Source organism: Mizuhopecten yessoensis, unplaced genomic scaffold, assembly GCF_002113885.1.
Source record: "Mizuhopecten yessoensis strain PY_sf001 unplaced genomic scaffold, ASM211388v2 scaffold716351, whole genome shotgun sequence".
NCBI classification, from domain to species: Eukaryota; Metazoa; Mollusca; class Bivalvia; order Pectinida; family Pectinidae; genus Mizuhopecten; species Mizuhopecten yessoensis.
Genome location: NW_018480073.1, coordinates 141,203 through 166,975, shown reverse-complemented (window position 1 = coordinate 166,975; position 25,773 = coordinate 141,203). Strand labels below are relative to the sequence as shown.

Below are 25,773 nucleotides of genomic sequence, written 5' to 3'. Positions count from 1 at the left end.
GTATGCTTTTTCCATGTCATAATTATTATGTAAATAATGTGAATAATAAAGAATTAAATAACCCATTCACAAGATATACGAAATAGTTAAACATTCATTTGAAAACCTTCCTTCTAGATGCAGAAAGCAGCTTCGTCTTTGTATGACTCATCAGTAGTACTAAAGGCAAAGAGAATGAAAATTTCACTTCAAGAGTGTTTCGGATCATATTTTGAATACAGCGAAAGAATTGAGGAGTCACTTGTAGTTTTGATGGACCATCCAAAATAATTTCGTGAGTACAGATATCAAGAGTTCAGGCCGATGGTCACTTACCCAGTCAATAAAATAATACCATTATTGTCTGTGGTACATGAATAGTCAACCTTGTAAACAGAAACCACTCTCGGGAGGTCCATGGAGTTGCCATTTATTGCATGTGGCTTGTGAAAAGTTTCATGTAGCACAACCAACAAAATGTTATGTGTGACATTTCGATGACTAGTACGGTATGTACTTCATCAGACAAATGATCAGTGAAGCGTATGTACACAACGGTGTAAAGTTCGTACGAGTTGTCCACAAATTGATGTCGATTCGGCTACGTTGTAAGCGAATGTACAATTAGTTGTTATATATGTATCGAAATGACTAGATTCAGCTACGCTTTGTTTAATACTAATTAGTCATAGATGAGCCAGATTCTTGGAATGATTGGTCATTTGTCTGATGAAGGTTACAGAGTACATACCGTACTACTGTAGTCATCAAAAAGTCACATGTAAACACTTTTTTGTTGTGCTATATGAATCTTTTCACAATCCATACTTATCAAACTGAAGAAAATGTTTAGAAATGTGGCCTCTTATCGCAGGTGGTATCTCAACACATGTACAGGTTCCGCCAAAATGAAAATACAATAAATGTTATTATGTTTGTTTAAGATATCAGTTTTCTCATTGAGTTCATATGTGATCAAATATTACTCTTTTTATTTAGAAATAGACAAAACAAATTAAATAAATATATTTCAATTTAAATTGACATTAATCGTGAAAATCCTACCAATGTGAGGGTTACGAAATACTCATTTCCTATATCAAAACACACCATGGCGAATAGTAAGGTACTACAGTGGTCAGCCGTCTATGAGCAACAGTATAGCTCTCTGAAGCAGTTCAGTTATCGATACCGGTGGTGCCAAATGCATATTGTTATGAACTTTTTCTAATCACTTCCTGTTTGGTTACTTGTACGCTGTACCTTAACAATGCAGTGTTAAACCGTGACTTTAGTGTCGCTCTTACATGCTGAACTTTGAAACAGTATTTCAATTGTGTATTGTGACATTTGTCGTTGAGTTCATTTACCTTGTGGTGTGCTTACCTGACGTTATATGCATGGATTTAATGCAACAAAAAGGAAAGTGACGTATTGTAACCGATAAAGTAACACTTCAGTTAAATATCTATGTCTAATGATTGTGTTTTGAAGAATCGTCAAATTGAGAGTTTTCAAGAAGTGTTATGACTGAAGTTCAAATACCCGCTCACAGATTATATATATACAACCCGCACACAAAAAAATGTATACATTATTTACCGTCAACAGAAGAATTATATATACCCACCCATAGAAGATATATAAATTTCTGCTCACAGAAAATTGGCATATTCCCACTGACATACCATTTATATACATCCATTCACAGAGGATTTATATATACCAACTCAGAACATTTATATATATCCCCTCAAAGAAGAATTTATATATACTAGTTTATATATCCGCTTAATGTAGATACATATATATATACGAAGCATTCCCACTTACAAAAGATTTATATATATACTCCTTCACAGAACATTTGTATATATCCACTAACAAAACATGTATATACTCACTCGGAACATTTATATATATCCACTCACAGAAGATTTATATATACCCACTCACATAACATTTATATATATATCCACTTATAAAATATCTATATACTCACTCAGAACATTTTTATATATATATTCACTTACAAACCATTTTTATAGTCGCTTATAGTAGTTATATACGAAATATACCCGCTGCTTACAGCAGATTTATATATATATACTCCTTCACAGAAGATTTATATATAAATTGTTTCATAGAAGGATTATATATACCAAATCACAGAAGAATTACATATATATGTTCCCTCTCAGAGGATTTATATATATATATTCCCTCACAGAAGATTTATATAAATATCCGCTCACAAAATATTAATATATACTCCCTCACAGAAGATTATTATACATTCACTCACAAAAGATTTACACGGTATATAGTCTCCCTTACAGAAGATTTATATATATATACTTGTCATATCAGATTTTTATCAGATTTGTTGTCGATGGTTCTTTATCTACAATTTTAGCTTCTAATATACCTCTAAGAGTATCAGGCCTTTCTTTATTCCCACCTATGGTTGTATGCTCAGGGCGCTTGGCCCGCTGATTGCGGACATTGAAAGTACTGCTTTATGAATGACAAATACATACAGGTAAAATCAGGTACAAGATACTTAGTGGTGCATCCAGGGATGCGAACATTCACCAAAATCACACATGTGGGAAATTTGGCTTACACGTCCTTACATCTGTTTACAAAAGGTCAAATTATATCTATCACGCCAAATTGCTCAGACGAACTTGATCGGATCTTTTTTCAGGTGTACACAGAATTATCAACTTAACCCTTTCACTACCACGTTAGACCATATTAGATTCGTCCAGTTCAATGCATGGTAGAGTCTACTGAAGTTATATGGGGTTAAAAGGGTTGACATTCAGCTTTAATTTTAAAGTTTTAACCTCTAAGATAAAGTAAATAAATAATGTCTAACTTTAACTTTTTATCAAGTCAGTCAAACTGATGGTGTTGTTTTGTAACCCAAATACTTCTTGGCTTTATTCAGTATCAAGTCGTGACACATCACAAGAGGACGTAAAGTTTCAGTCGAAGATCTTTAAAAAAACATTATTGAACATATCTTCAAATTAAAATTATTTACTTTACAGTAAGTGGAGATACTTTCATTTGTCGCATATCACAAAACACTGATTTGTCATGTAAAACGATAATATCGGCTGTGTTGATTTTTCCATATGAGTACCTGTGCATGGCCATGGCTGTATGCAAGGTCTTAACAGCTAGAGTTTAGTTTAAACATATGTTATTGCCATACAAAAGTAAAAATTAATTGTGCATAAGTTGTAACAACATTATCGAAGCCCTCTCCAATCAGCATATATATCAATTAAAGTAATGGCATAAAAGGAACTAAATACGTTAGTCTCGGGTTGATACTGGGTGTGATATGGAAAAAGGCATGTTTTATTCTGTTTATTACATACTTACTAACAAAAGCTACTATCTTATTATCTATTTTTCTTTTGAAATATTGAAAAAAGAAAAAAATCCGAAAGGGTGTGATACGGGTTTTGCGGGCTCATACGGGTTTTGGGGTGTGATACGGCGGGGGCTGATACGGCTTTTGGGGTGTGATACGGCGAGGGCTGATATATGGGTAAGAGCAATTGTGTCGTATCGCATATACAAAAAAAACCCCGTATTTATTAGTAAGTATGTAATAAAAGTGTATAATGAAAGAAATATTAGTATATTCAAAGCTGGTTTTCAGTCAGTTATGGATGTTGCTCTCACTTATTGGATAGTCTGAGGCTTATATCTAACTTAGTAAACTTGTCTTAAACTGTAATTCAGTTGCTGGTCTTTATGTAAGTTTGAACTATTCTAAAAATGTCTGTCCCTATAAATTAGGAGTTTAGTGTCAATACGATCTAAGGTTTTGGGTAGGCGGAAGAGGGGGAAGGGGTACAATGATATATTTATAAATTTTAAGGATTTCTTACAAACATGGATTTTTCATATATTCACTTTAGGATTCCAATAAGGGTTCAGACAGCTTCGCCTAAATCTACATAACAGTTACGTGATATTTGCTCAGCCACTTGAAATCGTTTTAAATCACAATGTTTTTCTTTTGCAATTTTTTTTCTTACATTTTATGTATCACTTCATTGGTATTTAACGGGGTAATATTAACAGTTTTTATGCATAACACAGGTAAAATATTTGCGTTTACCTGTCTCTAAGCGCGTTATACACCGCGCCTTGGGAGTTAACAATCTCATCACGTAGTGTCATATTGACAAAAAAAGGTCAATACATCGTAAAGTATTCATGTTTCATACCTTCATAAAATTCACATGGCGAAATTTATTGATCAACATACATCCGAAAACCATTTAAAAACAAGTTATTTACATTTCTTAAAAGTAAAATACCCACCATAGTAAATGAATTGAATAAGAAAAGTTTTCAGGAACATCTCGAAATATTTACGTTAAGGGCGAATGGGTAAACGTTCAACGGGGACATCTTCACATCTTATCACTCGGACGGACCGGATCGGCTCTGCGTTTAGATGTTCATATACATTATTTGATATTGTTTGTAACGCGTTTCTCGACTGAGAAAATATTTTGATCGCCTCAAACACTAAATACTATACAGTAGTTTTCCCCCCAAAAATTGTCACACTTGAATAATACTTTGGAATCACGTTTTCTGACATCGGGAAATCGAGCATATTATTTTTGATATTCGATTTTAGAACTGATGACATCGAAAATATTTCCGGCGACGAGCTAAATAATCAACACATGGCCTGATTAAATATAATAATAGCGTAAGTATTGAGACAGTGCAATCCTCGATACCCCGGGGGTTACACTCACTTTCGAGCGAAAGTGACCCAAATACCCAGGGGTCTGTTCGTTTATGCGGAACAACCGATTTGTCTGTCGATCCGTTGTTTAAATGGCTGACCTGAAAATGTTTATGCAGGCCTTCATGTCTTTGTCGAGGCTCGCTTGAAAGCAGCATCAGATCACTAGTTCCGCCCTTATTTAATAAACGAACAAGTGTGGTCTGAACAATTTAACCGTTTAAACGAAAACGGCCCTGGAGTAACGAGGATGAGAGAGTGCAAGTAAGTAAACTTATTGAAACTCCAGCTGAAGTAGATTGACGAGTTATAGCACGCGCGCTTGGGGATTTAAAAAACGGCAATTGATCATGATTGATCAACATAAACAATAAAACAAGAAGTAAAACTTTCCATTTCTGATGTTTTACTTAAACCATAAGGATTGGAAAAGATAAAAAAAATGGTCTATCGATTTACAGACCGAACACAGTTCTAAATGTACTACGCGAAGCTCAATCATTAATCAAACGGTTCGAGTGCAATATGATAAAATCGAAATACGCGTGATCATTTGTGATGGTTAGTTCAAACAATCTGTATAGAATACAAAAGTCATTGTGTCAACAAACCCGTAATTTACGTGGAAACCCTTTAAAAAGTACAACGGGCAAAGGCCCTGATGTTCCGGAAGGGTAGGCGTTTCTGTCTACATTAGCCCTTTCACCCCTATGTAGCTTTAATAACCTCTACCATAAATTGATAGGGATGAGTCCATCATGGTCTTCAGTTGTTGAAAGGGTTAACGCTAAAACGTAAAGCCTGTAATTTGGCACAAGTTATTTCAACTTTTCAGTGCCTTTTTCAAACTTACTAATTTTGTTATAGTTTTACACAGTGCGGGTACGTGTAGTCGATGAAGAGGGGATGTTTACCGTTTCAGAGCATCTGAAATAATCACCCTCGGAAGTCTGCTCTCAATACACTTCTCTGCGTCCTTGGAAAATATCTATTTGTGATCTTTACTTACAACATGATACACAGGAACGACCTGCTAATAGTCTGTACGACAAGTGGGATGATTACGACTTTCCGATAGTGAATTTTACCTTTCTTGATAGCAACGTCCACGTGCTTCCCCTACATATGGTGTTTAATTATATGTCGCACTTGAATTGATTCAGTACTCAAGATCATGACTTCCGTGATAGATGTCGTGCGCGTGCGCGACCGCTGACGGATACTTATATAAACTTACAACGTATACGTACTCCCAATTTTTTTTTTTTAGATATAGTTAATGAAGACTGTACATGACAGGTTTTATGGCCGCCATCAGAATCACACTGGAAATATTTCATTTATTTTTGTGATGTGAAGGTTGATGTTTTTTTAATTATTGTGCATTAAAATGCCTTGTGGTTGTGTTTACCTTTCAGAGCACGTGATCGTTACTTGTTCAATGTTCTAGCTCCTTATAATAATATTGTTTTCATATTTTGCCCAGTGTTATCGGTTTTGCATGTATTGCTGCTCAAGAACTTGGTACATGTATGTTTTATATATGTATACAGCACTTGTACATGACAGGGCGTTGATTGATATTTGAAAAAAACGTTATAAATTAATGCAAAGATTGGAAATTGAATAAGCAGTAGGCATGTTGGGTATCCATTTTTATATACAAATACCGGTACCTGTATCATTCCTTTGTTCGACTTTCAATGTAACAAGCGGATGACAGGGCACAGGTACTAGCCTTGTCTGTCAATACACCTATGATATATTACAGGTGTATTGATAGACGAGGCTAACGTCACGCTACCACAATTGGTACACTACCCAAATTGGTACACGGTCAGAAAATGGTTCCAATACAGTACTTTAAAATAAAATTTGAGCATTTTTCTTTGACAGTGTAACAAAAGATATATTTATCAGCATTTCCGCCGAATAGTTTTGTTTTCACGAACATTTTAAGAGTACACGATGAATTCAAAGTAAACATATCAGAAAACTAGTAAAAACGATGTGCGTCGACGAAATTGTGGAGGATGTTGAAGGGGTTAAATATAAGCATGTTTAAATGTTGATTTCTGGTCCTTATAACAGGATACATGTAATATAAAAGTGAATATATACAATTATGGTTCAGTATGGTATCTATAAAAGCAATATATTTTGTTGCAATCGGCACATCAACTTGTAGAAATAAAAACAAATTTCATAGCCTGTAATATTGGTATTAATTACGGCCGAAAAACGGACGAAATCTCGCTGCGAGTTTAAAGCGTTCTATTTTCAAAAACAAATTACTTAGATATAAAACTTTTCCTGAAAATGAATCACCATTGGTAGTCTTTGTCAAGAAACATTCCAGATACAAGATCTGAGTTTTAAAATATCACTAAAAAACTGTCCAAATTGTACCAATTGTGGTAGCGTGACGTACCTGCGGACAGAAAATATATTGTGGTGTGTGACACACAGAGTTACCTCCCTTGCGCACATGCACTGTAAACATGGCGTCTTACAGCTAGGCTCCAACGCACCGATGACAAGTTGTTCCATTCCCCTCAGCCCGTGTTCCTTGCAGAAACCCGAATTAAATATCAGGTTTGACAAGGTTGCACAAACATGTAAGTATCCTGTAATGTTCAAGTAATGCATGCCATGTAGATAAATGCATTGCATGACCTTATCAACGAGTGCACCCTGATATTTTTTCTGCAATTTGTTTACAAATCCGATTCATGATCAGTACCAAGGTCAACACGAGTCATGCTATTGGCGTATGCCTATAAGCCATATTTTCTCTGGGTGACACTACTTTTGTCCTTGCTGGTCTGTCTATTCAAAATACCCGAATAATCAATATTTTGATAGATGATATGCTAAACTACCTAACTTTATGACTGGGGACGGGCACGGCAAAAGCCAAAACCCAGAAACTGAGTAATTCAAAGTAGAAATCTACATTATTGAGTAGCACAGGAGCTCGTTTGTAATTATAAAGAAAGCCGAACCCCTGTGCCTTTTAAGGTGGAATGCCAACTTAACAAGGAAATGAAATATATTTTTATAAAAAAAAATCACACAGTTGAAAGTTAAGGGCATTAAAAACACTGCACTTCCACCTATTAAAAAATATAATAGTCTGTCAAATTATTGCATTATTGCTAAAATGTATTGCTTAATTTCTTTTTTATATGCATACACATGTTAGTATTTGCCAGAGAAATCATTGTTAATGTTAGTTAAAAAATATATATACTGAATTCAAATACTGCTCAATTGCAAGATTCAACTCCAAAACCAAAATTGACCAGATTGTGTTTGAAGGAAACAAAATAATTAACAAAATTCCTGCCAAGTCACTTGAGAACTAAGGAAATGTTATATAAATATGAGAAACGGAAAAAAAAAGATTTGTAGTGGAACTAGACTTCGTTGAATTGTCAGCGACCAGAAATTAAAGCTCAATCGAATCGGAAGATCTTTCTAGAGTTCAGGGGTGTTCGTGTTCGAATCTCAGACAGGCTGGTATTTTTCGACTCTATTACGAAATTTGCGAGCTTGCCAACCCTAAATTGTTTCAAGCAGTGAGTGAATCAGCTTAATTGGCACACTTGCGCTTGATATCCAAACTTGGGATGTTAATAAAGTGTTCTCTTCGAGAGCAAGTTAATAATACTCAAAAAAAGAAGGGAGAAATTTAGCGAAACTGGACTGGGCCAATCGCAGAAAGTTTAGGGAGAGAATTGTAATTGAACTGGACTCTCGTCAACCCAAAGTTAATTTACATAGGTATAAGTCTGCAAATCAAGTGTGAGTTTATGTTTGCCTTTTTTTTTTTTGCAGGATTATCATCAACTCTTGTCTATGACGATGGGGGAGCTGTGTAGTGGTGTACTATTGTTTGGATCAGAAATAACATGAAACTGAGTAATGCTAGTGATGGCGGTGCTACTGAATGTGAGAATGCACGTGCTGTAGGGGAGATGACGAACCCAAGAGGGGAGATGACGAACCCAAGAAAAGATCCCGTATTTGTCATTCCCCAGTTTGTACACAACCAAAGCGAGTTTGTCTGTGGTTGGGGTGCCGCCCTCGTCAACATAAGCACAACGTTTCCCATCAACAAAGTTATGTTTCGCCAGCAGCTGTATGGTGTGCGTGTCTGGCGGGCCATGGGGCAACTAAAGAAAGAAGGACTTCGGAACCTGTATCGGGGATTTCTCCCGCCTCTCCTACAGAAAACCACTTCCATGTCGCTTATGTTCGGCTCCTACTACAAAATACAGAGAAGATTAAAACAAGAGTTTCCTGATCTTTGGACACCTGTCAATCGTTCATCTGCAGCTATCATGGCTGGGATTTTCGAATCTGTTTTGACGCCTTTTGAACGTGTTCAGGTTCTTATGCAGGACCGAAAGTATCACAGCCGATTCAATAACACAATTCATGCCTTCAAGGAAGTACGGTTGTTAGGGTTGAAAGAGTTCTACCGCGGACAGTCTGCCGTTCTATACAGAAATTGTTCCAGCAACATCGTCTTTTTCCTGATGCGGGATCATTACATGGAAGCTTATCCTCGGGCAAACTCTGAATACGGGCAAATTGCGGTAAACTTTTTTGGTGCTGCTTTTCTAGGTGCTGCAATCAGTACTGCATGCTACCCCGTGAATGTTGTTAAGGTCCGATTACAGTCGAATTTAGGTGGTAAGTTCTACGGATTTTGGGAAATGTTCTTTGTTGTGCTTAAGGAAAGAGACTACAGTGTTCGCAAACTCTTCCGTGGTGTACATGTCAACTATACAAGGTCCTTTATCACCTGGGGGATCAACAATGCAGTGTATGAACTTCTGATGAAACACGTGTTTAACAGATCCATACATGATGAGGAATCCTAGCATTGAAATATTCTGAAGCTGAAATACTCATTTATGAAAAGGTGATCAGAGTAGAATGCAGAACATTGATATATGTTTTTCTTTGGGGCATTTGATATAAACACAACACAGATGCAGGGATAATCCTGGAAGGGGCCATGGGGCCATTGACACCTCAAAACTGAAATAGACCTCTCCATGTTCCAATTTTCTAAAAATTGCTGAAATTGCCCACTGCTCTCAAATTCCAGGATTTTCCCTACATATGTTTATATAAAAGTAGCATAAATATATATGTGCACATGTATGGAAAAGTCAATTTTAAGAAGAGGGTACCTGAATTAATACAATGTAAAATGTATTTACTTCAAACATTATACATTATGTAAGTATTAATTACTAAACAGATAATTAGCATCATATTAAATATGACCAGTAGCACTGTTGATTGGCTCCAGGCTTTAATTTATATTCAAGAGGTCTGGGGATTAAATCCCTTCTAGTGTGGTGAAAGTGCTTTTGTGAAAATATGATACAAATGAAGAAGGCAAACACTGAGCTAGTTCGAGCTCTTCTGTGTTGGAGTTACAATACAGAGTGCTATGACTCTCTATAACCATAGCAAGTATTTATAACTGAAATATATAGGTTTTGTCACTCAACCAAATCGTTTTAATTTTAAATAGTTAATTTTGGTGTAAAATGGCATAATTGTTTTTATTTTGAGCTACATGAATATACAGGTAGTTCCCAATTTACCTCAGCTACCTGATGAAACTCATGATGATATCTATGAATTAACTTACTAAATGGACATAGATTATAGTAATAATTTAATCATTTCCTCCTGGATGCATATATCTACAATAAATTAAAGTCACAATTTTTTGCAGTAGGTCATTTATTTAACAAATCCTGTAAAAAATTGCTGTGCTACGTGATGTATCATTTTAGCGTTGCAAATGAATCAAATTAACCAAACATGAAGACTAGCAGGGCTTCGATTCCATTTCATTCCCACTTAGACACGTGTCTGGTTTTCATAACTGAATAAAATGAAATATTTCCAATGTAATTTGAGTAACAGGCAATCAGGCATGTAAAACAAACTATTTGTTAACTAGGTATTAGTTAATGTATACTACTTGTTGAAATGTGCTTGTTTATATTTGGTTTAAAAAGTTTCAAGTCATATAATAATAAATAATTTGAGGTTCTTATACACTCCTTTATCACAAGCTATTTCGTAGGTCATCTCATGATCAAAGCGGTTCACATATTATTTTCCATGGTTATGTGGCCTTTGCAACCAGCAAATATCTTTCTCAACTCCCTGGTATACATTCGGTGCTGACATTTCGGCGCTAACAGCTGGCATTCAGCTTACTAGCACTGCCCAACCACATGCTCATTTACAGCTGAGTAGACTGGAACAAGCGGAGTAAAGTATCTTGTTCAAAGATACTTGTAACACAGTGCCATGACGTGACTCAAACCCGCCACCCTTCGGTCATGAGTCTGGCGTCCTACCACTAGACTACCATGCCTCCTTATAGACACCAAAATTTAGGATACATGTATATGAACAAGGTAACTGTAAGCACAAGTAGTTTGAAGCCTTAACTTCCCACACCATATGTCATGTATAAATGTAATATTATGTATTTTTTATAGTCAGTATATATATCAATCATGTGTGAAGGAATGAAAAATAAATATTCAGTGTGGAAGTGTGCTAAACAAGTTTCATTATACCTGTAAATATACGTATACCGGTAAATGTGCATTAGGCCAAACAAAAAATATTTTGTGTTTCTGGTAACCATACCTACCCTAATTTTTTGCACCTACCCTTAACTTTTTAAGGCAATTTTCGAAGAAGCACTGTTAACGCAAGATCAGTCTCCTATATAAACCACAAAATTTGTTGCCTACCTACTCTAAATTTTTCAAACATGTTACAGGAAACACATATTTTTTGCCTGGCCTGAGGGTACAGTCGTTATTTATGAATGCAATTAACATGAGTTTTGGGTTGAATGTACTGTATGTATCAGCAACCTTTCAAAATCAACGGATATTTATTGTAATTCAAGGATTTATTTATGGTTTGAGTACCAGTGCAGGTATATGTACCTATCCCAAATATTGTAATGATTCATGACTACAAGACATTTTTACATCTTTCAAATTTTTGCGGAAATTAGTTTTACCAGTTAGAAATTCTTTGATTTTTTTTCGAAAGTAATTACACGTTTATTTATAATAGGTATCCCGAAAAATGGAAACAACACAAACCAAAATATGCATTTATAAATTTCATTGAGAATTTCTTCATTTATACCAATTCCATAGCATTTGGAATTCAAATTTATTCATCAAAACCATTTTCATTTTAGTATTTAACCAGGATCACTTTATGGTTTTGTTACACCTTGAAGATAAATGTTGCTTTAATATATATATCAGTGGATCAAAAAGATTGAATGAAATGTTATGTCTTCACTGACAAAATGCATATATCTAACAGAACTTTCCATCAATTTATAAAGATATTTCAACTACTTTTTTGACATACATATTTCTGGCAAATCATATGAGTGCAATTGCAAAACCACATTACATAATTTGAACAAGATTGTGGTCACTGTCTTGAACGGTAATGTACCAGGTATTCAAAATATCTTGTATATAAAATGTTGATTTTAAGGGTTCTCAAACCATACATATTCGCTAATATTTACCATTGAATGGCATTGCCCCTATATAACCCTACCAAATTCAGTTGGCACTCATATAGGCTATGAATGCCATGGACTGATTGTTGACGTCATAAATGTTTTTTGGATACCACTGACCAGGGGCGGATCCAGGATTTCCTAAAAGAGGGGGCCGAGATTTTTTTTTCTCAACAGTCAATGGTGTGCTGCCAAAGGCAGCACCCCGAGAGCGTAGCGCGAGTAGGGGGAAAGTACAGGAGGGGGTCTTCCCCCTCCCGTAAGGGAGGTTTGGGGGATCCCCCCCAAAAAAATGTGTTTTCTAGAACGTCTCAGAAGCGATTTCCCGTGTTCTGAAGATTGTTTTTATGTTTAATTAACAAGAAGAAAAAAAAAAATTAAGTATGGCCCAAAGACTTTTTTTGTGTACTGGAAAGAAAATTAAAGTTTCGGTTCAAATTCTCTATCAACAGCGTGTTTTAGAAGTCATATGGTATTGTTATAGGGGCAACCTGGTGATACTTTCTTGTACGTACACGATGGTAAGCTATAAGTACCACAATGAGATATTATGTTGTACATACAAGATAGTTAAACAGTTCCAACAATATATATAATACCAAAATAATTGAATGGATATGTTAAGTCGATTATAAATAATATTGTCAGCCGAAAAAAACCTTTATCGTTCTTGTATAATGATATGATTAATATCGCCCGGGCGGTTAGGAAGGTTACAATAAAAAGTATTAATTTTCAGATCATCTGGAACGAGCGGTCAATAATATAATTATGCAACTTATGTTAGTATATTTCCGCCGAGCGTTGCAAGTTGCAACTTGGGGTTTTGCGGAACACACTTTAGGGTCAAGATACAAAGTAGACGAGTGTAGCGATGCCAACAAATATTGTTTTAATAAAGAAAATATAGTAAAAATGTCAGATAACGGAAACCCACAATATTTGCTAGGATGCCTTATGGGATGTGTGGGGCGTAGACCCAGATTTTTCTTATACAAGCTCCGTGCATTATTTGATGCATTTTAAAATGTTAATATGTTCCCGTTCCCGGCCGATCAGACCATTTCGGGCCGGCCCGGAAAAGGTCAGTCCGCCGCCAAAAGGGGGGGCCGGGTGTACCCCCCCCTAAATCCGTGCCTGCTGACCATCCCCAGGCGATGGCTGTTCTATTCATTGAATAAGTATACATGATACATTATTTGAACTAAATGCTGAATAATAATAAATGTAATTGAATTTTTTATGAGATGGACAGATTCAAAAAAATGGAAAATATAAATATTGAACTACTTTCAATTGTCATTCATAGGGAATATGAATTCCAACTGGACAAAGACAAATCCAACATGAAGCGCACTACTTCATTGAATATGCCTTTGTTCAGTTGGCATTCATAGGCAATATGAATGCCAACTGAAAGCAGTTCAATGCTTAAATATATAATTATTTTGCTTGAAACGTTTTTTTTCTATAGTTACGAATGTGTATTATTCCCTATGATGATCACAAGTGTTCAAACATTGTGGAAAATTGGCCTGTTATGAATCGATTATGAATGGGAAAACAAAATTGTGTGTGATTAAAGTATGTACATGTGTCTATAATGATATAATTTTATGTGGAATATAGTATGTATTACTATATGATGGTGTTATCACACTACATAGCACCCATGTGTATTACTATATGATGGTGTTATCACACTACATAGTAACCTGGTGTATTACTATATGATGGTGTTATCGCACTACATAGTAACTTTATATATTGCTATATGATGGTGTTATCGCACTACATAGTAACCTTGTATATTACTATATGATGGTGTTATCGCACTACATAGTTACCTGGTGTATTACTATATGATAGTGTTATCACAGTACATAGTAACTTTATATATTACTATATGATGGTGTTATCACACTACATAGTAACCTTGTGAATTACTATATGATGGTGTTATCACACTACATAGTCACCTGGTGTATTACTATATGATGGTGTTATCACACTACACAGTAACCTGGTGTATTACTATATGATGGTGTTATCGCACTACATAGTTACCTGGTGTATTACTATATGATAGTGTTATCGCACTACATAGTAACTTTATATATTACTATATGATGGTGTTATCGCACTACATAGTAACCTGGTGTATTACTATATGATGGTGTTATCACACTACATAGTAACCTGGTGTATTACTATATGATGGTGTTATCACACTACATAGTAACCTGGTGTATTACTATATGATGGTGTTATCACACTACATAGTCACCTGGTGTATTACTATATGATGGTGTTATCACACTACATAGTAACCTTGTGTATTACTATATGATAGTGTTATCACACTACATAGTCACCTTGTATATTACTAAATGATGGTGTTATCACACTACATAGTAACCTTGTGTATTACTATATGATGGTGTTATCACACTACATAGAAACCTTATATATTACTATATGATGGTGTTATCACACTACATAGTACCCTGGTGTATTACTATATGATGGTGTTATCACACTACATAGCTCCCTTATGTATTACTGTATGATGGTGTTATCACACTACATAGTAACTTTATATATTACTATATGATGGTGTTATCACACTACATAGAAACCTTATATATTACTATATGATGGTGTTATCGCACTACATAGTAACCTTGTGTATTATTATATGATGGTGTTATCACACTACATAGAAACCTTATATATTACTATATGATGGTGTTATCACACTACATAGTCACCTTGGGTATTACTATATGATGGTGCTATCGCACTACATAGTAACCTGGTGTATTACTATATGATGGTGTTATCACACTACATAGTAATACACCAGGTTACTATGTAGTGTGATAACACAATCATACAGTAATACATAGCACCCTTACGTATTACTGTATGATTGTGTTATCACACTACATGGTAACCTTGTGTATTATTATATGATGGTGTTATCGCAACTACATAGTAACCTTGTGTATTACACCTTATATATTACTATATGATGGGGTTATCACACTACATACTAACCTGGTGTATTACTAAATGGGGGTGTTATCACACTACCTAGTAACCTTGTGTACTATTATATGATGGTGTTATCGCAACTACATAGTAACCTTGTGGATTACTATATGATGGTGGTATCACACTACATAGAAACCTTATATATTACTATATGATGGTGTTATCGCAACTACATAGTAACCTTGTGTATTACTATATGATGGTGTTATTGCACTACATAGTAACCTGGTGTATTACTATATGATGGTGTTATCACACTACACAGTAACCTTGTGTATTACTATATGATGGTGTAATCACACTACATAGTAACCTTGTGGATTACTATATGATGGTGTTATCGCACTACATAGAAACCTTATATATTACTATATGATGGTGTTATCACATTACATAGAAACCTTATATATTACTATATGATGGTGTTATCACACTACACAGTAACCTTGTGTATTACTATATGATGGTGTTATCACACTACATAGCACCCTTATGTATTACTGTATGATGGTGTTATCACATTACATAGCACCCTTATGTATTACTGTATGATGGTGTTATCACACTTCATAGAAACCTTATATATTACCATATGATGGTGTTATCGCACTACATAGAAACCTCGTGTATTACTATATGATGGTGTTATCACACTACATAGAAACCTTGTGTATTACTATATGATGGTGTTATCACTACACAGCACCCTTGTGTATTACTATATGATGGTGTTATCACACTACATAGTAACCTTGTGAATTACTATATGATGGTGTTATCACACTACATAGTAACCTTGTGAATTACTATATGATGGTGTTATCGCACTACATAGTAACCGTGTGTATTACTATGATGCTCTACAGTGTAACCATGATCATGATATCGCATACATTTTACCACATTCTGACAACATGTACAAGAATAGATCTATGACACACAATAGTTCAGCTATTGCAGTTGTGTTTTCAATACTAAATGTATCACAATAGTAACAATTTGCTGCAATATTCACAACTAATAGCAGCCTTATTGAAGTCGGAGATAATTATATTTACGGGTGATCATGATTTGATGCAAGAACATTTTATAATTTCATATACATGTACAAGCGACTCATTGTGCATGGAGCAAATACTGTTGGATAAAATATGTTCATGCATTTACCCATCTTTGTAATGAGTTCAATTTGTGTGGTTGTATACGTATGTAAAAATAACCATGTAATACATTTGTTGTATATATATATAATGTACAATGAAATAAATGGGCTACCCCTGCTTATTAGAATTTATTTGTCTGCTCATTTAACTCTTGAATTTATTTTAGGTAAAGAGAACCATTTGCATCAGCTACAATCTTAAAGAAGAGTTCTACTTTTGAGTTGTTTTACCAACTTGAGTAGTCTCCCTTTTATATGGAAGATTAAATTTACATTCGCGTATCCTGGTTGAAACGGTTCAGGTGGCACAGAAATAATCCATGATCAATTAATGTACTTGGACCCAACTATAAGCAGAGCTCAAAATAATCAGTTTCGGAGAATAAATAATATTTTTATCAAGAATATTATATCCTTCTTTCGGGCATCCTCAGAAGTAATAACATAATGTATCTTAAAATCTAAATGTGGCTTGACCTTGTTTTATAAAGAAATAATGCAAACTAACAATAGTCAGCATTTTAGTGAACTTTTTCGTCAATCTACAGGTGCAGATCTAGATTAGTCCCGAGGTCGGCCTTGGTTCAGATATGTAAATTGAATAATGCAGTGTGATTTTTATGAAACGCCAGTGCTTTTGTTGGAATGGACAGCAACAATGGTGATACATTTGTACAATATATAAACCTCACTGTACCCTTTACCTTATTAAGTAGTAAAGTGGTAAAATCTTTTTCAGTCTTGGAACCAAGAATAAACAGCCACTGTGATCTACAGCTGTCTTTGTCAGGGTTGGTACAGTACAATATTAATGTTTGCATGAATTTATGTCGCTTTTTGTATGTGGTACATGTATACTATATGTAGTATATATGTTGTACATGTATGTGATTTCTACCTTCCACCTCAAGAAGACATCCACCAATCAAAGTTGCAAAAATGCCAGTGGTGATAATTATAAGAGGTCTAATATAGCCTGTAATACTATAAATATACACAATGTACCAGGACATTTTTTCTGCAGTTAAATTTTTGCCCTCCATAATGAGGATAATGAGGGCGAATTTATCATAACGGTGAACAGTAGTAAGCACTATAATACAAATAGTACTCAAATGAGGTCAAAATTAAAATTGGGCGAAAATGGATTTCATTGGTGTAGGGCCAACATTTGACTGGGCGAAAAATGTTCCCTGTATACAGTTATCAATCTTAAAAACTTGAATCATATGTTAAAGTTATAAATAACATATATTCATCCAAACAAACTTCTTACTTGATAGCAACTTATTGACCTTTTTATTAGACCTCATTATTTGTAAGAAGTTGTATTTTAAGACTTAAGCACAACTGACCACGAAAGTCAAAAAAGGGTAATAAAAATGTATATTAAAACTGACTTGCACCATCTCCTGCTGCTAGATCATCTAAAGCTCATACTCAAAGATCCAGTACATCAAAAACAATTGAAAAAACGCCCAATGTGACCTTGTATTAACTCCAAACCTCCAGAAAGTTTGAGACTAAATACTGTATTATTTAAGTATGATCAAATATAATCATATGCCTTATTGTTTGTTGGAAGACATAGTTTGAATAATTCAATAAATTTAACTCCTCTGTCCTTCAACATAGATCAAGGTATTTTTATTTGAACAATGTAAAAGCACTTTACTTTATTAAGCAATCTACAAGGCAAATATTACAGTACACTGGAACATTTTTGCTTGGTCAAAATTTTCGCTCTGTGCCAGGTAAAATCTGTATTCGCCCTACACCTGGTAAAATCTGTATTCGCCCTACACCTGGTAAAATCTGTATTCGCCCAGTGTAAGTTTCGCCTTTTACTTTTGATTACTATGTTTATTATGTTCTTTACTAATGTTCACTCTAAATATAAATTCTGTTTTTATTCAACACTTTTATGGAAGCCAGTAAGGCAAAAATTAAACTGATCTGCAAAAACAGTAAATTGATTATGATTGAAATATATTGAATTCACATGTGTTCAACTGGAGTTATAACCTCCAAACCTGATTAAAATAAAGAACTTATTAACAAAATACGGTATTAAAAAAACAACAACAAATAATGTATTGTTTTACATATTTAATTCAGCTGTCTCCCTCAACTATCCCCCCTGAGAAAATGTTTTTGAGAAATGATGACCGCCCAGCCACAGATTTCTTCCTCTCAATGTCTTTCTTTTTTGTCCTCTTTGAGTTTGAAATGTCACCACCTCCGTCTAACTTCCTCTTTTTGTTTAACATCTTATCTTCCTCTGTATCTTTCTGTGCTATTACATAAAGTTTTTCATTCCCTTCTTTCTCTCCACCAACTGGCTTGCCCTGTCTCCGTTTTCTCGCCTGTATGTGTTGTTTGACTTGATTTCCTTCAGCGTTGCGGATGTGGAACTGGGCCTGACGTTTTACCTGCGAGATAGCAGTCCTCATTCGCTGTTTACGAACTTCTTTCTCATATGCCAATCTTTCATTTAAATGAGCCCACTTAAATCTGAAAAAAATGTGGCCATAATGTTATTCAACACAGCAAATTATTTTGTATATATGGAGGGGAAATGACAACACACAGCGGGTTCGCTAACATCCAGGACAACAAGACTAGAGTGATTAATATAAGTTGAAATAACTTGTTTTATAATTGTTGTAAAATAAGTTTTTTTTTTTTAAGGGATATGAAGCGAGACTCAAATGGCAATATCTACTTAGTTCTTCTCAACATATTGGAACAAAAATCATTTTTAAGGAAAATAATACACCATACATATATGTAAGTGATAACAAATCAGTCGTTGAAATTATAAATTGTGTACAAATGAATTCCATAAAAATGTTGATTTCGTAACTAAAACTGAATCCAGACATTGTCCAGTTTAATTCTTTCCAACCTCGATCTGTTCATATCACCATAAACTTTAGCCAATAAACCAGATCTATTTTATTGACAAAAAAGCATAATATTTAACATAGGTACATGCAGTATGATATGTAAATACATAAAAAGACTTATTTAGATTGCATTCCATTTCCTGGGGCCACTTTCCTTCAAGTGTCCAGTTTCAGACACGAGCTTGCTGTGCTGTTTTGGTTTCGATGACATTTACATGTCATAATAGAACATTTTAAACTTTACCTAATTACCTCATTTCATGTTAATGGCCAAGTATAGATTTTTGAAATGCACGACATGTTTCAGAAAAAATGCCAATACTGCATGACTGAGGAGACAAAAACTGTTATAATAGAATTTGTGTGTGATTACCAATTGTGAGTACATATTTATAATGTTTCAATTAAGTTACCAAAGCAAGCAATCATTTCTTTAGATTAGTGAAAGAGTTTTTGTTTTCCTGAATTTTACAACAACTTGTTCCCACATGAATTGGGAAAATATGCCATTATTGTTTTTTAAATTGGGAAATAATTTTCTTGTAATATTTTTGGAAAATATTAGTGTTTTTTTTCTTGCTAGGGCAAGCGGCCTGTATTTGACTGTAAAATTAGCCAAAACTCCACACCTTGTACCTGTTTCCAACCTGACCGTATTCATCCAAAAATTACTACCGTAAATGTGAGTCTGTCCTACCGTGTAATTTAATCTAGCGTTTGCTACCCTTAAACTGTTTAATTGCATTGGTTAATGTGTCATGTATGTTCATGATGTAATTAAACGCACCTAATTTCTATGCTCTTTTCTTGGGTCGATAATTAATAGACTCCATTGCCACTTGAAACTGTTTCATAATTATATATGCCTATTTCCCAAAATTTGCAGTTTACTCTGGAAAATTTCTTTCCAAATTGGTATATTTTCTTCCCAAAATGAGACAGAAAGTCCAAATCCAAAATAAACAGATAATCCTGAATTTTCAAACATCATGATGACTATGACAAAGAATGCAAGGTGTTTGTCTGCAGCCACGAGGCGTTTCAAGGGCTGATCTGTGTGCTTATATGCACATACCAGTGTGAGTTGTCCCCCTTTGGGATCATTACCACCAAGTTTTTTTTACTCATATTTGATTTTTACTATCATGTATGCTATACGTTTCTTGACCTTTTAATGGAGTTCTCCCCCTTTTACAGCAACATTGTTACTCTTTTTACTCTCATGTATGTCTTGTATGCTTTATGTGCTTCCTGTTTTTAATAATCTTAATTTTGAAATACTAGCTATATATTGTGTGACATATAAGTTTTCAGTACTTAGACCTAGTTTTATAAATTGGAATTATTATGCTACCTTTCTGTGATTATGTATGTGCTGCTTGGCCGGTGTCCTTTGTTTTACTCGTTTAATTGCCTCTATGATATTTGTTTGTCATTTAACTAGTCTTTGTCATTACCAGCATGTGATTGTTATTATTCTTCATGTTTGTCGCAAGAATAGCACTTCAGTGCTAATGTTTTATTGTTTTAAATTTGAGATGTTAAATAAAAATTCTTGTATCTTGTACGATCACTACATCTAAATGATGGAAAGATTTGAAAATATTTATAAAAAGTCAACTATTTCCCTTCAGAGTTTTATTTAGACATACACATCCCCCCTCTCCAGACAAACTGTTACCGTTTCTCTTGGCCTTATAAAGTACGTATGAACNAGTCAACTATTTCCCTTCAGAGTTTTATTTAGACATACACATCCCCCCTCTCCAGACAAACTGTTACCGTTTCCCTTGGCCTTATAAAGTACGTATGAAACTGATTATTGTTACCTGTGCAGGTATTTGATGTTCCACAGCTCGTCATACCACTGGCTTGACTTTTTACCCCCGACATTAGAGTTGTTCAATGTTAACGCCACATACTTCGCGACCTTCTTGTTACTGAACTCCAGCCAGCCTTCTGTAAACAATCGACCTTTCTTGGTGTTTGCTCCTCGCTCTGTAAGTTTCATAAGAAAAACAGGTACATTAGGAATCACTTGCCATGTATTGATCTTTTACAGAACTATTATTACAATAATAGTAAATCACCTTAACTGATAGGGCTAGCGCTTGGAATGTAACTAATGTTTGCCTTAATCTGTATTGTATTGATTATAATTATGAGATATTTTGCTCTTTCATGTTACTTACGTTTGGATATAAAGTACATTGAAAACTGACGACACTGGGGTTTACATTATACATATAAATTATATTGATTTGATATCTTCTATATGATGCCAGGGTTATCTTAAGCTTACTATCACGGGTGCTGGATATACTCAATATACTCAATATAGTAATATGATCTATTCTAATTAATGTAAAACAATCTTATTAATATTCCTATAACTAGTGTGTCCAGCACCTGTGTTACAGGTCCTTTACTCCTAACTAATGAGAATTCACATACCATTGGCTATCTACTGTAGCTGTATATAGCTGTGTTTCTAGTTTCCCGACTGACCCTATTTTTTCATGCCGACCCCAATACATTTGATCAGTTTTTCAGTCACTGTTATTCATTTATTAGCTGTTTAATTGTTCTAAGTGTACATATAATTTGTTATGCATTTTATGAGTCCTGGCTTGAGTCAATGTCAAAGTTTTATTTGAAGATAGTAGCTATGAGTAGTTTAGATAATTGTGCTTATGATATAGGTTGAGATCTGTAGATAAGAGTGACTTATGGCAAGTTTAACCAAGTTGTATAGGGGTCGTTGGAAAGTTGAAACTCGACAGAAAAACCAGTAATATTTGTTAACCATTATGCTTCTAGCATTAAATTACCGTAAAAATTTGAAAGGAATTGGTTAGAAAACCAAAAAGTCTTGCATTTACTTTAGTTGGCAATAAAATGGGTATAATTCCACCAAAAATGCATGTAAACTTCTAAAATGCGAACTCGTCTTGTCTATATTGGTATGCAATAGGCCTATATGTGTACCAAGTTTGATTTCAATCAACCCAAGGGAACTCAAGTTATCGCACGGAAACCTTGTTTCGGACGACGCAACCGACGCCGTCAAAGTCATACCTATATGTCGCCTCGCGTTGCAGGCGACACACTTATCTCAAAAACACTGGACAGTCTCGGAAAGCCGACAGAGTTCTGAACCGGTTATCGACTGTGGCGTTGTTATTACCGTTTGGCTGAAGAAATATTCTCTCCACGTCTCCATATTCACTGAATATGTCGCGTATCTTCTTCACATTCATAAAAGGAGGAATTCTGCTGAGATATATCACACCAGGCACTGCATCATTCTTTTTCTTCTGCTTTGTTTTTGATGAAATTGCAGTGTTATCACTGTCCGTGTGTTCAGTGTCCGCCATCTTTTTCTTATTACAGACGGGAATTCCCCTTTTATCCAAACGAGGCTTTCACGTGGTGAAGAAAACATGCCCGGTACATGTCATATGAACAGAAAGCGATCGAACCAGATGCAATCCTAGTGTATGGGAACAATTTCTTCATGTCAAAATTCGGATCAATTTGACTTTAGATAAATCTTTATAGAAATTAGTTGGTAAGTTCCTGTTCATTTCAAGTTGAATATTAAAAAAGGGATGACGGAACGCCCAATGAAAACCCCCAGAGAGGGGAGATAATCATTTATAATAAAGACGTAGGTAGAGACTGGAATAAATTAGTTAAAGAATGCAATCCAAATGTATAGCAACTAGTGAGCAATTATTTGTGATAATACTAACATCAGAAAGATGTTTATACAATGTTAATAACAATCGCCATTTTTACCCATGTGGGCGAGTTTTTAGTATTATCAAAAATACAATGTACTAGGCCTAAATGTTCTAGAGTGAGGGTACCTGATTTCGTATACTTATCGCGGCAATGGGGAACGCGATTTCGTACACTCTACAAATGGGCTAGCCTATTCTTAGTAAATAAGTCGAATATAAGTATATAAGTCGAATGTATTTTATTCAGATTTGCCAATTTCCATACACCAGAAATATTTTTGAAAAAATTATGAGTTTTAAAAGCGTGTTTAAGGCAAAAAATAACAACAAATATTTTAGATCAATTTCAAAATCATTACTTCTCCCTACGATAGCTTCCCTGGCATTGAGTGGGCGTGTACTTTAAAACACGCTGATATTTGTTATATTTGAGGGTCTTTTTGACATATTCTAATGTAAATGGTAAAATATTATTTTATTTAAACAATCTCAAATTGATCACAAGAAAATTGGCTAGATTATGTTTAAGATAATGCTTTAAGGTTACCTGGGGCCCATTCTGCAGAGGACAGCTCGGCTCGCTAGTTTCGTTTTGAAAAACGAAGCTATTTGGAAATTCTATATTTAGCATCACCGAAGACGGACGATTTTATGCCTCTATCGAAAGCGATGGATACAAATTAGAAAATTCTATTAACTGTACGTAATCACGTCCTGTACGAAATCACGTACCCGGCCTTACTCTATGTTAATATATATCACATGTGCTAAACATGTTTATTTTTGGCTTTCGCCAAGGGGTATTATTATGGTGACTATTTTTGGTATAAGAAATCTATATATTTGTTGTTTATTGTTTGCTCTGTGCTTTACGTCCAATTGCAACAGCTATGACTGTTTAAGGACACAGCTATCCATCCACAACCAGACACCCAAAGCTGTACCATCAGCTAAGTACCTCGGCGTTCACATCCAGTGGAACTTGTCATGGAACAAGCACATATAGATGTCACCATCAAAAAGGCAAACTCCACCAACGCCTTTATCCAACGCACATTGAAGAGCTCTCCAACCCAAGTCAAGACCGTCTGCTACACCACGTGCACCTTAGTAAGACCCCTATTAGGATATGGCTCAATGGAACCCATATACTCGTAGGAACATTGACAAACTGGAGAATGTGCAAAGGCGTAAAGTACGCTATGTCATGGGCGACTTTGACAGGCACAGCAGCGTTGGAGCACCCTCCAGGAACGCCAGTTGAGGGCACAGTAAGTGATGCTTTACATAACATCGTAGACATCGACCTACAAGCTTACCTCTTACCATCAGAGACGACGACCAGAATAATAAGAGGGAACCAACACCGCTACCTCACCTCCCACTCCAGTATCCTATCTTACCAACATTCTTTATTCCCAACAACAGCCAGGACCTGGAACAAGCTCCCCTCATCAGTACTAGTACTGAAATCACCGTCGACAGAGGCATTCCACCACAGCATGTGTAGGGTCCAGCTGGTGTCAAGACAGTAGACACCCGGTGTTTTCACCTTTTAACTGTACATACTGGAGCATAACCCCACCTTTTATTCTGACATGCACTAGTGCGTTGATATTCAAGATGAATCTTGCACTGTAGCTCACCGTTAACTCACCGTTGTAGACGCCATACCATTGGTCTACGATTACTATTGACACATTTACTGGTGTTACTTGTACACGCTCTCGATCTGTACCCCCGCTCTGTAGCATGCGAATGAAGAAGAAGTACGACCTGATCACGAGTAACCGCAGAAAAAAACACCGACCTGTGACCAGTACCTCGTGACAGATTCACGTATGCCAAATTCGCAGAAATTACTTATGGGATATAGTGTACTTATTGAGCTTCTCATACGACCATTGGTAGACTTATGTAGCACAGAGACCTGATAATGTGTAACAGCTATATTTGAACCTAAACTAAGGTGTTCAGAGTAATTTTACATGTTTTAGGGAACAATATCGACTTTTGGTAAAAATGCCACCCCAATGATTATATATAATCATTGGGGGTGGCATTTGTACTGAGAGACGATCTAAACCCGAAGATATGTAAAATTACTCTGAGGACCTTAGTTGAGGTCGAAATATAGCTGTTACAAATTATCAGCTCCGTGTGTTATGTAGATGTGTGTATTGCGTTTCATTTTCATTTTCATGTCCGTCATTGTCTATGATCGATTGTCACATTTATGGGTGTACGTCAAGGAGATAACCACAGTTCCTCAAAATGTCTGATTTTACTGCAAATTAGTATACATTGTATAAATATATATAGGATCTTACATGATTTTCCATTTCATATGAGATTTATGAAACGAGTCTAAGAATTTTCAATTTAGCAAGCCTCTGGTGAGCTCAAATGAAAAATTCATGACGAGTTTCATGGGTTAATACGCGGAAAAATATGACATGGGTATATTCAATGGATAACATAGTACATTATGTGATAAAAGTGTATTAAATTACATTATA

At 35.2% G+C, this 25,773-nt stretch overlaps 2 protein-coding genes across 2 annotated transcripts; one reads left to right on the top strand and one right to left on the bottom strand.

The window, feature by feature from the left end:
• Nucleotides 1-7,263: 7,263 nt before the first annotated feature.
• On the top strand, nt 7,264-11,017 carry LOC110443526 (solute carrier family 25 member 51-like). Its single transcript, XM_021487791.1, has 2 exons — nt 7,264-7,389; nt 8,612-11,017. The coding sequence occupies exon 2, from the start codon at nt 8,686-8,688 to the stop codon at nt 9,661-9,663; it is 978 nt and encodes a 325-aa protein (XP_021343466.1). The 5' UTR covers nt 7,264-7,389; nt 8,612-8,685; the 3' UTR covers nt 9,664-11,017.
• A 7,676-nt stretch (nt 11,018-18,693) lies between these two features.
• Nucleotides 18,694-22,907, bottom strand: LOC110443527 (activator of basal transcription 1-like). Its single transcript, XM_021487792.1, has 3 exons — nt 22,696-22,907; nt 21,338-21,506; nt 18,694-19,113 (listed from the first exon to the last, which is right to left on the bottom strand). The coding sequence occupies exons 1-3, from the start codon at nt 22,883-22,885 to the stop codon at nt 18,714-18,716; spliced, it is 759 nt and encodes a 252-aa protein (XP_021343467.1). The 5' UTR covers nt 22,886-22,907; the 3' UTR covers nt 18,694-18,713.
• Nucleotides 22,908-25,773: the final 2,866 nt, after the last annotated feature.

Bases quoted from the DNA above. Each gene is read 5' to 3' on its own strand.
- LOC110443526 (XM_021487791.1), top strand. From the start codon at position 8,686: ATGAAACTGAGTAATGCTAGTGATGGCGGTGCTACTGAATGTGAGAAT.
- LOC110443527 (XM_021487792.1), bottom strand. From the start codon at position 22,885: ATGGCGGACACTGAACACACGGACAGTGATAACACTGCAATTTCATCA. The intron at 21,507-22,695 runs GTAATAACAACG...TGAAACTTACAG, and splicing joins AATATTTCTTCAGCCAAACG to AGCGAGGAGCAAACACCAAG. The intron at 19,114-21,337 runs GTAACAATAATC...CATTTTTTTCAG, and splicing joins AACATCAAATACCTGCACAG to ATTTAAGTGGGCTCATTTAA.